Here is a 19185-nt window from a genome sequence, read left to right as displayed (position 1 = left end):
CTTTGTTGGTGCAATACAGGGATCTGTCTGCTCCCTGGGGTATTTCTTCAGCGTTTTTAACCAATATCTTACTCAGATGTTGAACACCTTGAGGAAACAGCTTGAGAAAGCTGTTGCAGTGAGTGTCGGCAGAGCTGAGGGTAAGAAAATAGCTGAAACTCTCTTTATCACCTGAATGGTGGCGAATAAAGGAAATAAAATTCGAGGCTGCATTGCTAAATTTACGCATATAGGGTTTGGAACCCCAAATGTTTGCACCTTGTCGTGTGATCTGTCTGATCAAATCATTGGCCTCCTGGTCCGATGCATTGAGCAGGCGTATGAACTCGTCCTTACTCATGCTCGCCAGTGTTTGGTTGGCTTACAGGTTGCTAGTTGTGAACATTTTCTTCTTTTGAATGTAGTTGAACACAACAAATAGGAATGAATCTGTGGTGCTCGGCAAAATGTTGGTCCTTGAACCGTAGTAAATGGAGAATCCAATCTGTGGGTGTAACAGCAGTGGTTCGATCCATGTTCAAATCTGCCTTGCCACGAGGAAATAGGGTAGGGAAGGCCATGCCAAAAAAGTGGGGAATGGAATCTCGTACGGGCTGGCCTTCCTCTGGCCAGTTCAGGGGATTCTGACTGGTGCCAGGCGCTGGAGGGGCCCCAGCTGCCTCGGCATTGGTTTGGTTCCGCAGAGTCTGACGAATAATGTCACTCTCGGTTTGTCCTGGTCCAAGGTTGCCCAACACCATTGTGTGGTACAGACTAGGTGCATCCTCGTCTGGCAACTCTTGTGGTCCACTGTCGGGATCCAATACAGGATTAGGTCCAATAGGGATGGTGGGCAGGTCTTGAACCTCGCCACTGTCCACATACCTATCCAAGTTGCGAACATTGATGTTGACATCCTGATAATGGGGGTTAAATTCTTTTAGCCATTGCAATGCCAACAACACTTTGTTGCGACGCATTCTGACTATTCGGCTTTGTTGGCCAGGCGCTGTGATGGCAACAATATTGAGATGTTCTGGTGCACGGGGCAATTCAGTGCACATGCTAGATACATCGTTGGGCAAGCACACAATGTGCCCTTTGAGATGGGGAGTCTGATTAACCCGGTGGATCCCCATGATGGGTAAGATCTTTCCTATTGCCAGCTCCTCAGTGGGAGTGAGATCTTTAAGCTCATCTGGCATGTCATCTGGTTGCATGCTGTTGGTGGCACCAAACTTGAGAGCTCGTCTGGGCTTTTTATGACACTCTTCACATTTCCCGTTTGTAAGCATCATGCCCAGGTCCTGTTCAAGACAATCTGTGCAGGAGCTGGCTGGAAACTTAAACTCTTCCAATTTCTTTTCCCAGCGTTGAGCAGCTGTTAAGAACGGATTGTTCTCAGTGATGTATGACTGAGAGTGATGTTTCTCAGTGTTTAGCTCTGTCATGCGGTTTTGGTTTGCTTCTATGTGTTCCTGGTTATATACAGTGGTGAAGCCAGAATCTGAATCAGCAAACGGATACTTTTGTTTGTTCAGTATCTTGGCAACCTCAGGATGATCAAAGTATTCAATGATGATATCCTTGAGCTGAATTCGTTGAGGAAGAGAAGTTTTCTGTATCTGAAGTTTATTTGTCAGTTTGACTAGCAGATCTCTTACTTGAACAGAATCCCCATTTATGTATAAACGATGGGCCTTGGAAAGGATCTCAGCTCTTCTTGATTTCAGTGCAGAACTGATGTCCCAAATGATGGGGTAGAATTTCTCTGGGGTTAAGTTTAAAAGTGCGTCAGTTAAAATTTGTATTTTACGCTCATAAAAGTTTGGACGAACTTCATGTTCTAACATACGGAGAATAGCATCAACATCAGCATATTGAAACTTTGGCTTTGACACTAACTGTTGGATGAGGATTTCCTTTTCAACTCTCGTGTAAGTAAAAAGAATTGTCTTTCTTTGATTAATAAATAACTTTAACAGGTTAATCCCATCAAGAAATGGCTCATAGTTTTGCAAATACCTCATAAATTGACGCCTTTGATCTACTAGAATATTCGACTCTAAAACTACCCCTTGTTGTTCTAAGAAAAGTGCGCAGTCAATATATATAAAATCAGGACTGCCAACAATATCTATTATAATATTACACTTCTCTTCATTAGAGTAAACTCCATCTGAAATATACAATATAAATGAGAAAAAAAGGAATGTACGACAAATGATAAAATTGAATGATTGAAAAACTTTATTTTGATATATAAACAAAAGTTGAATATCTCAGCTATATGAATTAGATATTGCCACCCAAAACCTAATTTTTCGTTCTTTATCAATTAAATCTGAAGTAATTGAGATCAAGCTTGGTGGAAATCTTTATTGAATAAAAATAAACAGATTCATAAAACATAATGCTATCAGCGTCCACTACAGCCTCCAGGTGGGACTGGAACCTCAAGCAGGCAGTGGACATCATCTCCCTGTCCAAGGACTTGAAGGCAGAGATAATCTTTGCAATTAGCCACACTATTGTGTTAAGGGGGATGTCTATTGACATCACTATCAGTGATGCCACAGATAAAATAATCCAAAAGATTGTAGTCTGATGAGCTTGCAGGCAAAATATTGGAAAAAGATGAAAATTTCAGGAACTGGAGAATGCTTGAAACAGGTAAGGTCGTCGTTTTCACTATGAACTGACAGTTTTTTAGGCAATTAGACTTGAATCTGAGCTTGTTGCTGATGATGTCACAAAATAACTTGTCAGATACCCTCAGCTCTCTAATGATGGCTCTCATGGAGACTAGAATCAATATCATCCATTTTGTGGATGTTTGTGACTGTCTTAACGTTATACACATATCAGGAACATATGTGAGACTTTCATTTCCAGTCATTATCTTCAGGGACATTATGAGCTGTAATAAATTTTCTGGCTTATGACCTTGACACTATTACTATTTATAACTATTAATTACTACTTAACCGGGAGATTAAGGGAGGATAATTAAATTGAGGGGAAAACCACTTAGCCGAGGGCCTCCAAGACCTTTTTGGGGTTCTAAACCTCACGAGNCCTCTGTACTGCCTAATGACACCCCTGTATTTAATGTGTGTAAACCTAGGTTTCAAGAAAAATAACTAGCATCTCTAACTGTGTGAACCCAAAATATTTCTCTAATACGCATAGGAACTCTGCAACAGTATTTTGAAAATAGTGTGGCAATATTTCACACAACCTGTATATGGATTGGATAATGACTGAAACTTAAAATATAATGAAAGTTTACTTTGAGAGTTATTTGAGGGCTGAGGAATACGAATGGAAGAGGCTTGCTGCCTTATGATCAAGTCACGAAGAATTTTAACTCTCCCAATCATCAAGTCCCTCTTACTTGGATCTCCTCCAACCTTCCAAGTGTTTTTGCTATTTAGCTGGTCAGGCGTTTTAACTCTTTCAAGATTCAGCGCCTCCATAGCCGTTGTAAAACTCATACTGTCTGCTAGTCTGACAAGAATGAGTTGAAGAATCTTGACCAAAATTTGTGGTTTGGTCAAATGTGTTTTTGTCTTGACATCAGGAAAGATCTGATACAGCCTTTTGATAGGAAGTTTCACTAAAGAATCCCAAGACTTTAACCGCACAGAATTGTCAAGAAGGGAATTCACTGAAAACACAAATTTTAAATGACTGTATTATACAATTAAAATCATTAACAATTAAAATACAAATACAGTATACAGTATAGACATTGAGGAAACAAATTTCGTGGACAATCCTCAGGAGATTGATGTGGCTGAAGAAGATCGGTTTTGTAGAACTCAACAATGGATTAAGAATCAGGATTTTGTTGCATACGGTAAGAAAAAAAATATTTATACCCCACCTTCTTTTTGTAAACCTGTTAAGGAATTTTTTAATTCACCCTGTGTATTTTTTAGAATTTGACTTCAACAAGATACTACTCCAAGTAAAAACGAATAAGATTAGCCAAGATTGGAAGATGGAACTGGAGTACTTAGAAGGCCTGGAATCTCCAGATCAAGAGGATGGTGATGATCAAGATGATGCTGATGATCAAGATGATGCTGATGATCTAGATGATGAAGTAATTGTAGTTCCCCAAGAGAAGCCTGGCAGCGATCTGATGCAGGATCCATCAGAATCGGATATAGAAATCCTGCTTGAAGTGCGCACTGTTACCATAACTACATTATGGTAATGAACCATTGATACTTTTGTGTATTTTTACCATTTAATAAATATATAAATTTAGCTTGTCTGTTTGTATCCAATAAACGTTGACACGGTTGAACCGATCCGGCCCAAATATTTTGTGGGACATCACGTGACCACAGGGAAGGTTTATGAATGATCAAAATTTCAAATATTTGTCTCCATCAAAATTTTATCTTCATTAATTTTTAAATCAATTTAGAAGCTGGTCGCTAAATATCACTATCCTTGACATAACTTTATTTTTAAAAATGATTAGAGTTGTATTTAGGGTGTATATTTTTCTATTAATTAGCTTTATAGATTTGTGTATATTCACCATTTGATAAATATATAAATTTAGCTTGTTTGTTTGATTGTCTGATTGTATCCAATAAACGTCGACACGGCGGAACTGATCGGGTCCAAATTTTTGTGGGACATCACGTGACCCCAGGGAAGATTTATGAATGATCAAAATTTCAAATATTTGTCTCCATCAAAATTTGATCTTCATTAATTTTTTAATTAATTTAGAAGATGGGCGCGAAATAACACTATCCTTGACATAACTTTATTTTTAAAATGGAGTTGTATTTAGCGTGTATATTTTTCTATTATTTAGCTTTATAGATTCCCATAAAAATGATTTTGGTGTAAAAAGCATTTATTAATAAATACTTATTAAAGATAACGCATAATAAGATACTAGTTATAATTTAGATTAATACTGTTAGCAATTCCTCGATTTATAAAACCTTATATTCTATTAAAATTAAGAAGTGTTTATAGAAAAAATAATGTGTTGCCAAAAAATCTAATATTTTGATATTGAACCTTTATAACTTTAATTTTGTAAAAGTGTTGTGAAAACAAATATTTATTTTTTTGTTGTCATTTTTTTAAAACACTGTGTCAATAACTTAAAAACTTAGTTTAATGATATTTCGATCATCTCAATCATTTCAGTTTCCTGACTTAAAACTGGCTGGTACGAGGTTGGAGGTGAGGGGGGGGGACATTTTTCTAATAGTATTTAAAAAACCAAAACAAACAATGCTGAGACAAAAAACTAGTCCCAGGATAATTTTTAGAGCTAGCACCACCAGATCCGAAATACTCGAAGAACTGATCTATAAAATAAAAATATTCATACATCTATTAATTTGGTTTGGCTCTCAAAGTGTCTGTGTGTTTGTATCCAATAAATCGTCAAAACGACTGAACCGAACAGCTCCAAAATTTTTGTGAGACCTTGTGTAACCCTAGGGAAGATTTATAAATGATAAAAATTTTAAAAATGTGTGTTTTAAAGCGGTTTAATTTGTAAAAAAATCATTCTTGAAAATCTAAATTAAAATAGAAGATGAGCGCAAAGCGATTAAAAAAAACCAAGTTTTTTATAAATATATATATCAAAAATATTACCTGCATTGGAGAATAAGAAGGAAAGGTAGACGTAAAAGCTGAAGAGATAGATGTAGAAGCAGCAAGAGAAGAAGAATAAGAAGATGTCTAAAAAATAAATAGAAATTTAAAATATATATATATGTAGTAGAGCTAGTCACACTCATATTAAAGAATAAGAAGGAAATCTAATTAAAACTTTTTTTTTAAATCGTGGATCATGGATCATTATAAATATCTTTAAAATCTATGAATTACCAAGGTTGAAGATGAAGTCATCAAAGTAGTCTCAGTTGAGAAAGTCGTAGAAGAAGTTCTGGAAGGAAGACTAGAAGAAGATGCCTAAAATACATAGAAATTATAAAAATATATGTCGTAGACCCAGTAGGTAGTAAATCTAATATAAAAAAACATTTTTTTAAATCATTGATCGTGAAGCATTATAAATATCTTTAAAAATCTATCAAATACCAAGGTTGAAGAGGATGCTGATGAAGTCTTAGTTGAGAAAGGCGTGGCAGAAGTTCTGTAAGGAAGAGTAGAAGAAGAAGATGCCTAAAATAAATAGAAATTATAAAAATATATGTCGTAAACCCAGTAGGTAGTAAATCTAATAAAAACGCAAACATTTTTTAAAAAACTCATGAATTACCAGGGTGGAAGAAGACGTTGATGAAGAAGTTGAGAAAGTTGTGGTAGAAGTTCTTAAAGGAAGAGTAGAAGAGGCCTAAAATAAATAGAATAAAAAATTCTGGATCATAGATCATGGATCATTATAAATATCTTTAAAAATCTATGAATTACCAGGGTTGAAGAGAACGTTGATGAAGAAGTTGAGAAAGTTGTGGTAGAAGTTTTTAAAGGAAGAGTAGAAGAGGCCTAAAATAAATAGAATAAAAACTCCTGGATCATAGATCATGGATCATTATAAATATCTTTAAAATCTATGAATTACCTGGGTTGAAGAGAACGTCGATGACGAAGTTGAGAGAGTTGTGGTAGAAGTTCTTAAAGGAAGAGAAGAAGAGGCCTAAAATGAATAGAATAAAAACTCCTGGATCATAGATCCTGGATCATTATAAATATCTTTAAAATCTATGAATTACCAGGGTTGAAGAGAACGATGATGAAGAAGTTGAGAAAGTTGTGGTAGAAGATCTTAAAGGAAGAGTAGAAGAGGTCTAAAATAAATAGAATAAAAACTCCTGGATCATAGATCCTGGATCATTATAAATATCTTTAAAATCTATGAATTACCAGGGTTGAAGAGAACGTTGATAAAGAAGTTGAGAAAGTTATAGTAGAAGATCTTAAAGGAAGAGTAGAAGAGGCCTAAAATAAATAGAATAAAAACTCCTGGATCATAGATCATGGATCATTATAAATATCTTTAAAATCTATGAATTACCAGGGTTGAAGAGAACGTTGATGTAGAAGATGAGAAAGTCGTGGGAGAAGTTCTTAAAGGAAGAGTAGAAGAGGCCTAAAATAAATAGAAATTATAAAAATATATGTCGTAGACCCAGTAGGTAGTAAATCTAATAAAAAAAAAAAAACTCCGGGATCATAGGATTAATATAAATATCTTTGAATATCTATGAATTACCAGGGTTGAAGAGGAATTTGTTGAAGTAGTTGAGAAAGTCGTGGAAGAAGAAGAAGAAGGAAATGTAGAAGAAGAAGATGCCTAAAATAAATAGAAATTATTAAAAAAATGTAGCAGACTCTGTAGGTAGTAAATCTAATGAAAATGTAAACTTTATAAAACTATAATATGATAAACAATCGAAATTAGAAATTCAATATAATGATGAAATAATTGCTTCTAGCATTGATTTCTCAAATGATCCCAAATTTCTAATTAGATTAAGGTATAATTTTTACTTTATTTTTCATTGATGATATTTAGTAATTTTTATAAGAAATCTATTTTTAAAAAATGTATACATTCCAAGTAGGATTTTTAAACGTTGAATTTGCATTCAAACTCTAGATTATATAGAGCTTAAAAAAGATTTATATGTCTCAAATAAATCTGAAAGAAGCTTTCAACAGCACTGTATACTCAGTTCATCGTCCTTACATAGTATGTCCCTCCCTTTTATGAAAGTATTTAAAAGTAATATTTGTATCATATAAATAACTTTAACCATCTATGAATTACCTGAGTTGAAGTCAATATTGTAGGTTCCTGTGGGGAAGAAGTAGATCTTGTAGCAGAGCAGGCTGTCCTGGTGGAGAGAGAAATCTAATATTAAGCCCTTTAATCAACTAGAATATGAAAAAAAAACTTTAAAGAATTGCAACATTATTAAATAACGAGGCTTTTTTCAAAAGGATTTGAGTTTTTGCCACAAACTCTGATTTTCTAATCCCTATATGTTTTTTCATTCAATGTTGACCTATGAGCTAAGTTAGATCAAATAATTCAAGTTTGAAATATCAAAGGGCTACTCCTTTTGGTCGTCGAGATAAAGGGATTAGAAAATTCAAGTTTGTGGCAAAAAACAATGTTCCTTTTATAAAGATCTTTTTTAAAGAAAAAATATTTCAAACTATTAATCCTGTTATATCAAATAGTCTATGTTTGAAATATGAAAGGTCTACACCATGAAGTTGCAAAAATATTGGGATTAGAAATTAAGATTTGTATTCTCTTCTTTTCTCCCACTCTAGCGCAAGATTAAAACTAGGGATTTGAGTCTTTGCCACAAACTCTGATTTTCTAATCCCTATATGTTTTTCATCCCATGTCAACCTATGAGCTATGTTAGATAAAATAATCCAGGTTTACTCCAATTCTATTTTTATATTTGTTATCTATTTTTATAGATTTGATTCATAATATTTTTATACGTTGTATTGCTTGATTAGAAATTCCACGAATGTCAGGGTAGTAAAGTGTTCATGTGATACAGGCGGAGACATGTGACCCGTATACTGCTCTACCATTGGTGATAGTTCTGGTCACCAGATTTAAGTTTAAGATTTTCTAAATTTATATTTATGAACTTTTGTATAATTTTATCACAGTTTTAAATCAATTTCTCTAGACAGGAACCGCAGATAAAACATTCATGGGTCTCGATCAAGAGCTAAAGTGATTATCTTTCAGCCTATACCCCCTTTCATTTTTCCTTTACAGTCCCTTCAAGATTGTAATTTACATGTTTTTATTATAACTCCGTTAATGAAAGAGTTAACGAGAAGACTTAAAAATGTTGTTTTTCTTTATTTTAATAATATATACATCCATTACTTTTTCTTCACATGTGTATAAAAATAAGAATTAGAGGAGCAACGGAGTCCCAATTGTAACAGTAATGATAAATGAATTTGACCTTTTCCTCCCTGTTAGTTTACAGTAAATATAGTTGTAGGGGTAATTACCGAAGTCTGCTGCATAGTAGATGGTACAGAGGCAACTGGTGTCTTAAAATTTAAATAAAAACCTTTTCTTTAACAAATTGATGCAACAATAAATCTAAATTTATGGCTTAAAATTTAAAAAAGAAAAAACATCAAGGTTTTTTATATTGCTTTAATGTCCATATTCTATATTATAGTTTTTTCTGATAAACATGTAGAACATTTTTGTAATAATCTTTAATCATTGTAATCTCAAAAAATTAATTAACAATCAAATATAAATGTCTAGATTGAATTGAAATATCCCGTTAAATTCTACACCTACAGTGAAATCCAGAAAACTATGGAATAGAAAAAAGACGACTTTTAAAAAAAAAATTATGATAATCCAATAAGCACGGAAAAATAGAAATGATCCATTTAAACTTGATTTGTGATAAAAGAAGTGTCTAGTAAAAATAAATTTTGCCTTCTAACAACATAAAACTTTTGTATTGTTTTTAAAGTAATCTTCGAGATTTCTAGTTTGAGTGTAATATATAATTACCGCGAAGAATTTAGTTGAATAAAAATCACAAATTCTATCCAACTGATAGCGTCTAAAAATGAACATTAATTTAAAGTATTTTTTCTGTAGAAAAAATAACTTTATGATTTTACCTAATCTTATTTACTTTTGGTTTGTACATTTCCATGTGTGATAGGGAAACTCTAAGTATTCTATCATCGTGCTTTAGATGAATACAAGCATAAGTTGTAGTTAACAAAATGGAAATAAAAACAATGTTCATTCTTAACCGATATAATTATTACTGCAAAAATATTTAAAAACCTTGCAATGCATCGGGATGATTTTCACCCTCCCCTGTAGATCCAATATCTAAAAACAATACTATTTTTATTTGAAAGTCTGTTTTAAGCACGTGCACTTTTTTAGAACTGGGCGTTTATTAAATATTCTCTATTACACATAACTATTTTGAAACTTAAACTGTCTGAAGTATCATCAAAATATTATTTTTTAAACAAAAATCCTTAAAAAAAGTTTTGATACTATATTTGGTTATCTATGGTTTTATCCTGTATGAGATCATTTAATTAATGATTTAAAGAATTTAAGATTTTGAATTGATGACCAGTCCTAATCAACCGAATTAGTTCTGCAGCGATATTTTAAAAAAACTATAATTACCTCAAAAAAATCCTTTTTAAAAACTCTTAAAACACGGCCATTTTCTTTAGGAAATTTACATTTAGAAAACGAGTACGAGAAAAACATTAGGAATATGAGATACCGATACATTCTTAAGACTGATAAACACAATGTTGTACGCTCTATAAAATTTCAGCTGTATGGCAGTACGCATACGCAGGGTGTAGATAGTTTAAGAGTTTTTATTTCGGAATTAAAGAGATTATATTATAGTCATTTTTGAAACATACTGTATAAATTGAATAACCTATCTGTAATTTAATATCGTATTTTTAAAAACGTTGCTTTTTTGGTCTGTTGTTATCAATATGGAAGAAACATAGAGAATAAACAAGTATAGAGTAGAATTATGACTAAAAAGAAGAAAAAAAGCACCGAGTAAATATCATGTTTGCTATTGAACTTCAGGAACATTGAATGCTCTCAGGATATGGTTAATATATTGACACACAATAAGGCAATAAGGGGGCCTGAAATGTTACCAGTCGATAACAATATGGCAACAAGGTTGATAACTTAAAGAAGTCATTGTAAAATCTGTGTAAATTTAGATTGCTGTGAGTTAACTGAAACCCGTTTAGATCTATCTATCTATCATACGTATATATCTATCTATCTAACATACATATCTATCTATCATACATATATCTATCGATCTATCTTCATAGATCTAGACTTCCTTATGCCTCCTTTTTACTCTTCATTCTTTATCCTTCATATTTCTACTCTTCATAGTTTTTTTTCATTCTACATTCTTCATATTTCTCCTATCTTTCTACATTCTGGAAAACAGATCTGATCACCCACCAGTCTTCTTTTCTCTTTTTACATTTTTATTTCATCATAGTATTTCCACCCCATAAACCCAGGTCTCTGTATTCTCCACCAATCACAGACCTAGTCACCAGTTACTGGTTTTTTTTCTATCTGTAAATCTTGCTCATAAATGCTAGGCCTAGTCACCCCAGTCTCTGTATTCTCCACCAATCACAGGCCTAGTCACCCTAACCCTAACTGGCTGTCCATACAGACTCATACATCAAAAAACACCCTGACTCATACCATGACTCAATTCAGCAGGAGCATTCTTATTGGTCGAATTTTGGTTTTGTTTCCACCAATCACAGGCCTAATCAAACTGAATTTATCCAGTACCAAGCTTCAGTTACTTAAGTGTCCATTGGTCAGGGTAGACCCACACTCATTGGCTCCTAATTCATGACTCATACCATGACTCATACTAGGACTCATACCATATTATAGATAGATAGATAGATAATATATATATATATACTTTAAAAATGGGGGGGGCAACACCCCCTCAAAGGGGGTATTACCCCCCTCCCCCTCCCAGATCAGGGCAGGCTGGGCCGGGTCAACAACCCCCCACATTTCTTAAATGTCATCTTCATCAATCAATCAATTTAGACGATTCTGAATGTCGTCTTCCATGACACCAACCAATTCCAACCAATCAGAACGCTCCATTCAGGTCACATGATCACAAAATATCATCTAATAGGAGCATTCTGATTGGTCGCTGCTCATGTCCTCAAACTCACCAGAAATCACTACTTATGTCTTATAACATAAACTTTGCAAATGAAGTGAATTGTGAATTTTGGTTGGACTATACTGTATACTGTGACATATATTCATCTTTTCCTTTTTAAGCATGTTGATATAAATGATTATTTTTTATCTTTTTATATTTTACAGGTGCACTTTAGTTTCCTTTATTTTGCAAAAATATTTAGAATGACTTGATCATTTCTGGTTCAGGCTCGTCTTTATTTTTGTTACCGCTTCCATTTCACTATTTTATTCTCTTCAGTTTTGCTTCAGTTCGCGGTCGTATTCGCTTTTCTATCAATCAACTAACTTTGTCCTTTGTCCTTGGTCCTTATTTTGTCTTTTATGTTTTCTTTAATTCAGTATTCTGATACAACTAGCGTTTTTTTTAGATTGGGGTGGTGGAGATCCTTCTTTGAGCTCGTGCTTGTTGTCTCTCCGGTCTCCATGTCCTCCGACACAGGCTCTCCTTGGAAGAAACTTTTTTCTCCGACGTCCCAGACTTCTCGAAGTATTCTGTCTTTGTCCCCGGACTTATTTTGTCGACCTTCAATTGACATTGCTCAAGCAGTTGAGTCCTTCAGATAGTGGTCCACTCCCTAATGATCTTGGTGTGGTTAAAACCGCAGTCCAGGACCAACTTGTTGCACTCCACAGTGTTGGAGCTATCATCAGAGACAGCCTCCGTAAACTAACTCATGCATACAGTAACCTCTGTTATACCTTGCAATCCTTTGTAAACAATTCAGTCAACCTAATCTGATATCCTATTTTTTCCTTTTGAAAATAAAGAGGTTGATACTTGGTTCTGGTTTTCTTTTGTCCGGAGATTAAAGGGAAAGTTCCCGAAAAGAATAAAGACAGTTTGTTTTATTTCTTGTAAAGTATAAATTTTAAAAAATTCTGCTTTTTCTATCAAATAAAGTATATCAAGTAAAACATAAATTGTCTATTTATTTATTTCAAACTTTTTCTTATCTTTAAGCCTTAGTAACCCTTTATTTGGCAACCTCAGACAGTGATCTAAATAATTGTGAAATGAAAAGGAATGTAAATGTTCACAAATAGTTTTATTATTCTTTAAATGCTGACTAACTTGTTTCCATCACAGATAATTTCATGTTTATATCACATATGATTTTGGTTTGTCGAAAAGATAAATAATAATTTGAAGATCATTCAAGACGATTGATATTCTTCTTCACTTCAGGAGATCATCATAAATCCGGTCGTACTTCCTCAAATGAAATCACTATAAGTCTATTAGATTATTAGAGACACCTCTCAATTTAATAGTTATTTCTCAGAGAACACTTGTTTTAATCTAAATGTTTACAGGAGTTGATTCTTAATTATACTTATTGGATCGCTGATCGGTCTGAACCTGAAACAATAATTATTAGAAACACTGCGTAATGAGGTTGTAAATATTGACAATCGCCATTTTGAATAATAATTCATGTGTCTTGTACAGCGTTTACAAGATTTTGAAATGAAAACTAAAGTAATTCTTTTATTCCAGTTTTCACACCTTAGTTAATTGATCCAGAAGGAGGAGTAGGTGGAGGCACTGAACTCATCCCAGGAAGCCTCAAAATCCTGCTCCAGATCCTCCATCTCGATCAGAGTAGGAGCCGCCACTATACATACAAAATCAAAGTTGTATTACCTGTCTCCAGAATCTAACTCCTCCAGGTCCTCTCATTATCCCAGAAAATATATCACCGGGACGAGGGACAGGAGAACAGCAACAGATCTTGCACCCCTGATGACTCTCCATACAACCCAGGCCAGGATCAGGAACAGAGTAACGACAAGCAGGACCACAACAGTCATCTCGACTATCATAGAGAACTGCTCAACGGCCTTCTCCTTCAATCCGTCCAAATCTAAACCAAGACTATCCAAGACAAACCGCACCAAGCCATTCCGTCCATCACCCAACTCTCCTGTGGGTCCATGCAGGATATATAAAAAAAATAATTTCATTTAGGACCAATTCAACATTAATTTCACAATATTTAAATCATACTTTTATTGCACATTACCCCATGTTCATGTACCCAATCCTATCAATTTCATTTACTTCAATTTGAGTTTACCCAAATCCATTCAATTTGATTTTATTTGATTTCATTTAGTTTCATTCCATTTCATTCTATTTCGCTCAATCTTATCTTATTCGACCTTAATTCGTCCTTATCCCTTTCAATTTCATTCATCACAATTAAATTATGATTAAATTTGCATTTTTCTTTAGTCATTTCAACATTTCCCCATCAGTATGTCCCATAAAACGACGACTTATGGTTTGACACAGAAAATGCTTATCTAGTCTCCNGAGGGAGGGAGTCCAGAGTTCCTCAAATAGTAATCACCGCCACCCAAATCTGTTTTGCGGCAAGCGCGCTCCTCAATTGGTAATCTCCACCACCTCAAATAGTAATCAGCCCAAAAAAGCATAACATTAAATCGTTTATTTCTTAGAAATAAGACCATATTGACCTCTTTGAATGGCCCTATGGTGCACAATATTGTCTAAGCTTTCTTTATTGCTCCTTAGTTTCCAAAATAAATCAATAAATATGCCACACTAAGTGCTAGAAATATATTACGTTTTTTAGTTTCAAGTTTCGCTTTAAGAATGTTTGCGGCATTTTCCTCTAAATGTTGTTTTAAACTCCTTATATGGAGAGGAATTTTTAACCCATTATTAGTGGACTAAATACTTTATTTTCAGTAGTTGGTGTGATGAGGCTAATTTTTCAAAATTTTATGTTCTTTCTATGCATATAATTAGTTTTGTTGTAGATGTTGAACTCGAGTAGGCGAATACAACTCGAGTAGGCGAATACAAAAATCTAAACACTGTAAAGGTTTTTTGAAAATATCTTTTAAATGGAGATTGATATTACTTTAGGCGCAATGAGATAATTTTTAGTAAACAGGCAGCCCGACCTTTTTTGTATCTTGATGCCAATCATGAAATGCAGTCATTAAAGTGGCAAATTGGATCTAAGATTCAGCTAAACTGAACTGTGCCTTGATTCTCAGTTTTTGTTGACCAAACAAATCTGAAAATAATTTGAAAATTTAGTTTAAGTCAATACAGATGCCATAAAACCCCGATAGATGTCGAAAATTGTGTTAAAAGTGCATTAAATTCAAATCACAGAAAACAAAATTTTACGGTGATTACTAATTGAGGAGAGCGCTTGCCACAAAACAGATTTGGGTGGCGGTGATTACTATTTGAGGAACTCTGGACTCCCTCCCTCAGTCTAGACATGGCTCTAATTCTTTCAATTCGGTCTCAGGTTAATAGAGGAGAAGGAGGGAAAGGAGATATAAAACCGGAAGTACTCTCCATTCTTTCTGAGGATGAATTAGATTTGAATGAAGGTAATGTTTTCACCTTTCTCCTCAAAAATTATTCATTTAATCCTCGAGTTTCATTTTATCATAACATAATCTAAAATGTCGTCTTTTTTGCCAATGGATATGATGTTATGTAACATGTTATTAAGTATCTGAAATCGAAGAAGGATTTGCCGAGTTAATCTGACCTGCTGCAGTCTCCAGTTCCATCCCATCACCTTGCCCTATTTTCCCACAACCATCCAGTGTGCTGCCGGTCAGATGGCAGCCATTCCTGCCATGCCTCCGATGGCTGCCATTCCTCCAATGGCTGCAATTCCTCAGTTGGAAGCAAGTCCTCAGATGGTTGTAAGGCCTCTGACGGAGGAGGAGAAAGTGATTGTAAAAGGTAATAGCACAATTTTATTTTATTTAATAACTCAAGCACTTCTGGCTGATGCAATGTACACTGTACAGTGATAACCAGAAAACAATAGAATAGGAAGACAACTTTATAGGAATATTTAAGTGAAATTGATTTTGTTAAAAAGCAAATAACTTTACTAAACACTTATCAAATCCATAATTATGAGAAATACATCTGATTACACTGCTCAATCGCTGTGTCTAATATTTATTTGACTATTTAAAGTCATTGCTTAAGTCTAAAAGTCGTCTTCCTATTTCACAGTTTTCTGGTTATTACTGTAGTCGACACATATGTTTTATAATGTTGATGATTCCTACATTCCAATTTTGGTGAATGTTGAATGAAGATCGTTTTTGGTCTAATTTTTATCATAAATGTAACTTCAACGGATGAGACTTAATCAACATAAATTGTCGTATTTTCTAATTTAATATTTTTTTATTTAGATCACTGGAAATTAGTCAAAGCAAAGCTTCCTGCTAAGCTGGAAATTACAGAGTTCATGAAACAAAAACTTCCCTACACGCTACTGGTCTGCTGGAAAACAATAAGGTATCATGTTCAAAAAATAATGGATTCCTGGTTCAAGCACAATTTTGTCCTGTTAATTATACAACTGGAACCAGAACATATACAACTGGAACCAGAATATATACAACTGGAACCAGAATATATACAACTGGAACCAGCATATATACAAATGTAACCAGAATATACAAAACTGTAACCAGAATATATACAACTGGAACCAGAATAAATGCAACTAAAACCAGAATATATATAACTGGAACCAGAATATATACAACTGCAACCATAATATATAAAAATGGAACCAGAATATATGCAACTGGAACCAGAATTTATACAACTGGAACCAGAATATATACAACTGAAACCAGAATATATACAACTGTAACCAGAATATATACAACTGGAACCAGAACATATACAACTGGAACCAGAATATATACAATAAGGGTGAAACTTTTTTTTATTTTTTCAACTTTGAAAGTTTCAAGTGGTAAAAAGTACATGGAAACATAAATAAAAATGAGGTTTGGGCAAAAAAACCAAAATTGGTTTAGCCATTTTTATCGAATTTGCAGTTAAATGTCGTCTTCTTTCAGAAACATCAAATTTCTTGATTTTATACCATGTATTTCATTTTTCTGAGCAATTAAAAGTATAAAAACTGACTACATTTAAAAGAAGTCTAATTAAATAACATAACAACTTATTTATATATTAAATTTTCATAATATTTCATTTTTATGAGCAATTAAAAGCATAAAAAACGACTACATTTTTAAGAAGACTAATTAAATTACGTAAAAACTTTTTTATATTTAAAATTTTCACAATATTTCATTTTTCTGAGCAATTAGAAGCATAAAAACTGACTACATTTTTAAGAAGACTAATTAAGTAACATACCAACTTATTTATATATAAAATTTTCTGACAAGGTTGGATGGGGCGGGAGAAATAAGGCAAGAATTTTGTTTAAAAACTAACATTTTTCCACTTTTTTTGTGTTCTCATGAATAGTACACTTATAAACTGGACAAAAAATTCATTAATTATTTTTGTTTTAGAGCTTAAAAATGTGTATTGTGTCATGAGGCGGGAGGGGGGGGGGGGTTCTCTAAAATTATTATAATGCAAAGTTTTTAATCATCAAGCATTTTCTTAGGAGTCAAATATTTGTGCTTTAATCTTTATTTCTTAGAAAAATTGACTTTTAAATTCTTTAACCAAATTATTAATTGTATAGATAACAATGAAAACATTTAAAGCACAAATATTTGACACCTCATAGCTGTCTTTTGTTTCGATTTTAATTCTTTTGGCCCTAGATTTTACGCCAGCCAAAATGGCGCCATGACGGTCATCTTTTTTATAAACATGTAGAGCTGAAGCTGAAACAAGTTTGACTGAGCGTTCCACACATTGGGTGTGGCAATACCATTTGTCCAGAATCAAGGGGTTTGTGATTCTGGTCTTTAACTCTTCTGGGGACATTCCCCTTGTACTGGAGGGCTCATTTAACTGGGCCAGGGAAAGAGAGTCCCAGTCAATTATTTTTGAGAAATGATCTGAACTCCAGTTTAGCTCCGGTACCCTTCGATCTAGATCAAAGGTTTCTTTCTCTTCTCTTATCTCAAGAATTTTTTCGACAGCTTCCTGTCGAATTTCCTCCCTGCTGTCAGCCAGCATTCCAGCTAAGATGTTATCAGAAAATGCAAAAAATGCATTGCGCTGCACAGCAGGCTTGACAGCTGTGATTGTCTCTTTCTCCTAATCAACAAGGCTTTAATTCATTAGCAAATACAGTGAGTCCCATTAAACATGAAACTTATGTCTCTGTAACTTAAACAAGACCTTTATAAAAAATAAAAATTATTACTTTCAACATGAAATTATTTTGAGAAATATACGCTTTGTCTTTTTTCCTCATTTAACTTGAATTAAATATAGGCCTCCTGAGCTACTGTAGGGAGCAGTAATTTGTTGTAGTTGAACTTGACTTTACCATGGAACACTTTTAAATTATCATTATCATAATCGTTCATGTCCAAATCATTTTCAAACCGCAAGAATTCTGGTTCTTCATCATCAGCACTTTCGTTTTTTCTCTTATATTTCCTTGACATCTTCATCTGACCTTTCTTGGATTCTTTTTGATCTACACTTCCAACCACAAGTTCCCTTGTTGGGCCACCAGGGGCTAACAGGTTTTTCATATACTCTCTTTCGGTTTCAGGAATCTTAAAAAAAAAATAAACAATTTAGATATGTTTTAACAATTCTATAATATGATTTTTATCTTTAAATATTTTATCCACTATTCATTTAAATTTTCAATATGAACCGATGGGGGGGGGGGAGCATATATAAGTGAACTTAAATTGAAATTCATAATACATGGGAATTCAATGATGACATTTTATCCTGAAATGATTATGTTTTATGAATCTCACTGTACCTTGTCAATCTTGCAGGTACAATTTATATGAAGTCCTAATGTACTACAGTTTTTCCTCATGCAGGGTGATTCGAGAAGCTTGCACTTGCATGGAGTGCAGTTAAAAATTGTGTTCCCACTTGTAACTGTATTTCTGCGTGCATTAGCTGATAATCTTTTGTCTTGGCAGTCCTGATACTTCTTGAGTATTTAGATTAAATTTTCGGTCAGTGAGTTCTCTGATCTTATTGGAATAGCTGGATGAACCTTTCTCCAAATATCTAAGATTGGAGGAAGTATCACTTTAATAAGTTCCCTCTCCATTTTTTCTGGATAAAATACTTTATTTAGGTTTTTAAACTTGATAATTTCATGTATAGATGGAGGTCTGCTTCCTTTTAAATCTTCACCTGGGGGATCAAAAAAGGACGCATGTGTCCTTGTTTTTGCCCTAGGCATCTTTCTGAAATCAAAACATTTGAAAAAATTGAAAACTACTCTTTTAACTTGATTTAAACCTTTAAATCCACCAAATATAGAATAAGACTTTGAAGTACAGGGTGTCCCAAAAAACATGGGAATTCAGTGACAAATTCGATATCGTCTTTTCAAATAATTCTTCGATTTAGTATAGTGATACCTACTGAGAAAGCTGTAATCTGTAAGAGTTTCGTC

The 19185-nt window shown here is 33.7% G+C and overlaps 1 protein-coding gene across 1 annotated transcript; it reads right to left on the bottom strand.

The window, feature by feature from the left end:
* Positions 1-5109: 5109 nt before the first annotated feature.
* Positions 5110-6667, bottom strand: LOC111703139 (cell wall integrity and stress response component 3-like). The gene is made up of 8 exons (XM_023475014.1): positions 6657-6667; positions 6560-6611; positions 6409-6483; positions 6257-6331; positions 6076-6159; positions 5863-5946; positions 5626-5712; positions 5110-5330 (listed from the first exon to the last, which is right to left on the bottom strand). The coding sequence occupies exons 1-8, from the start codon at positions 6665-6667 to the stop codon at positions 5163-5165; spliced, it is 636 nt and encodes a 211-aa protein (XP_023330782.1). The 3' UTR covers positions 5110-5162.
* Positions 6668-19185: the final 12518 nt, after the last annotated feature.

The sequence above is a fragment of the Eurytemora carolleeae genome, unplaced genomic scaffold, assembly GCF_000591075.1.
Source record: "Eurytemora carolleeae unplaced genomic scaffold, Eaff_2.0 scaffold62, whole genome shotgun sequence".
Classification (NCBI taxonomy): Eukaryota; Metazoa; Arthropoda; class Copepoda; order Calanoida; family Temoridae; genus Eurytemora; species Eurytemora carolleeae.
The sequence above is the reverse complement of the archived record's forward strand: the minus strand, read 5'-3'. Positions and strand labels throughout refer to the sequence as shown.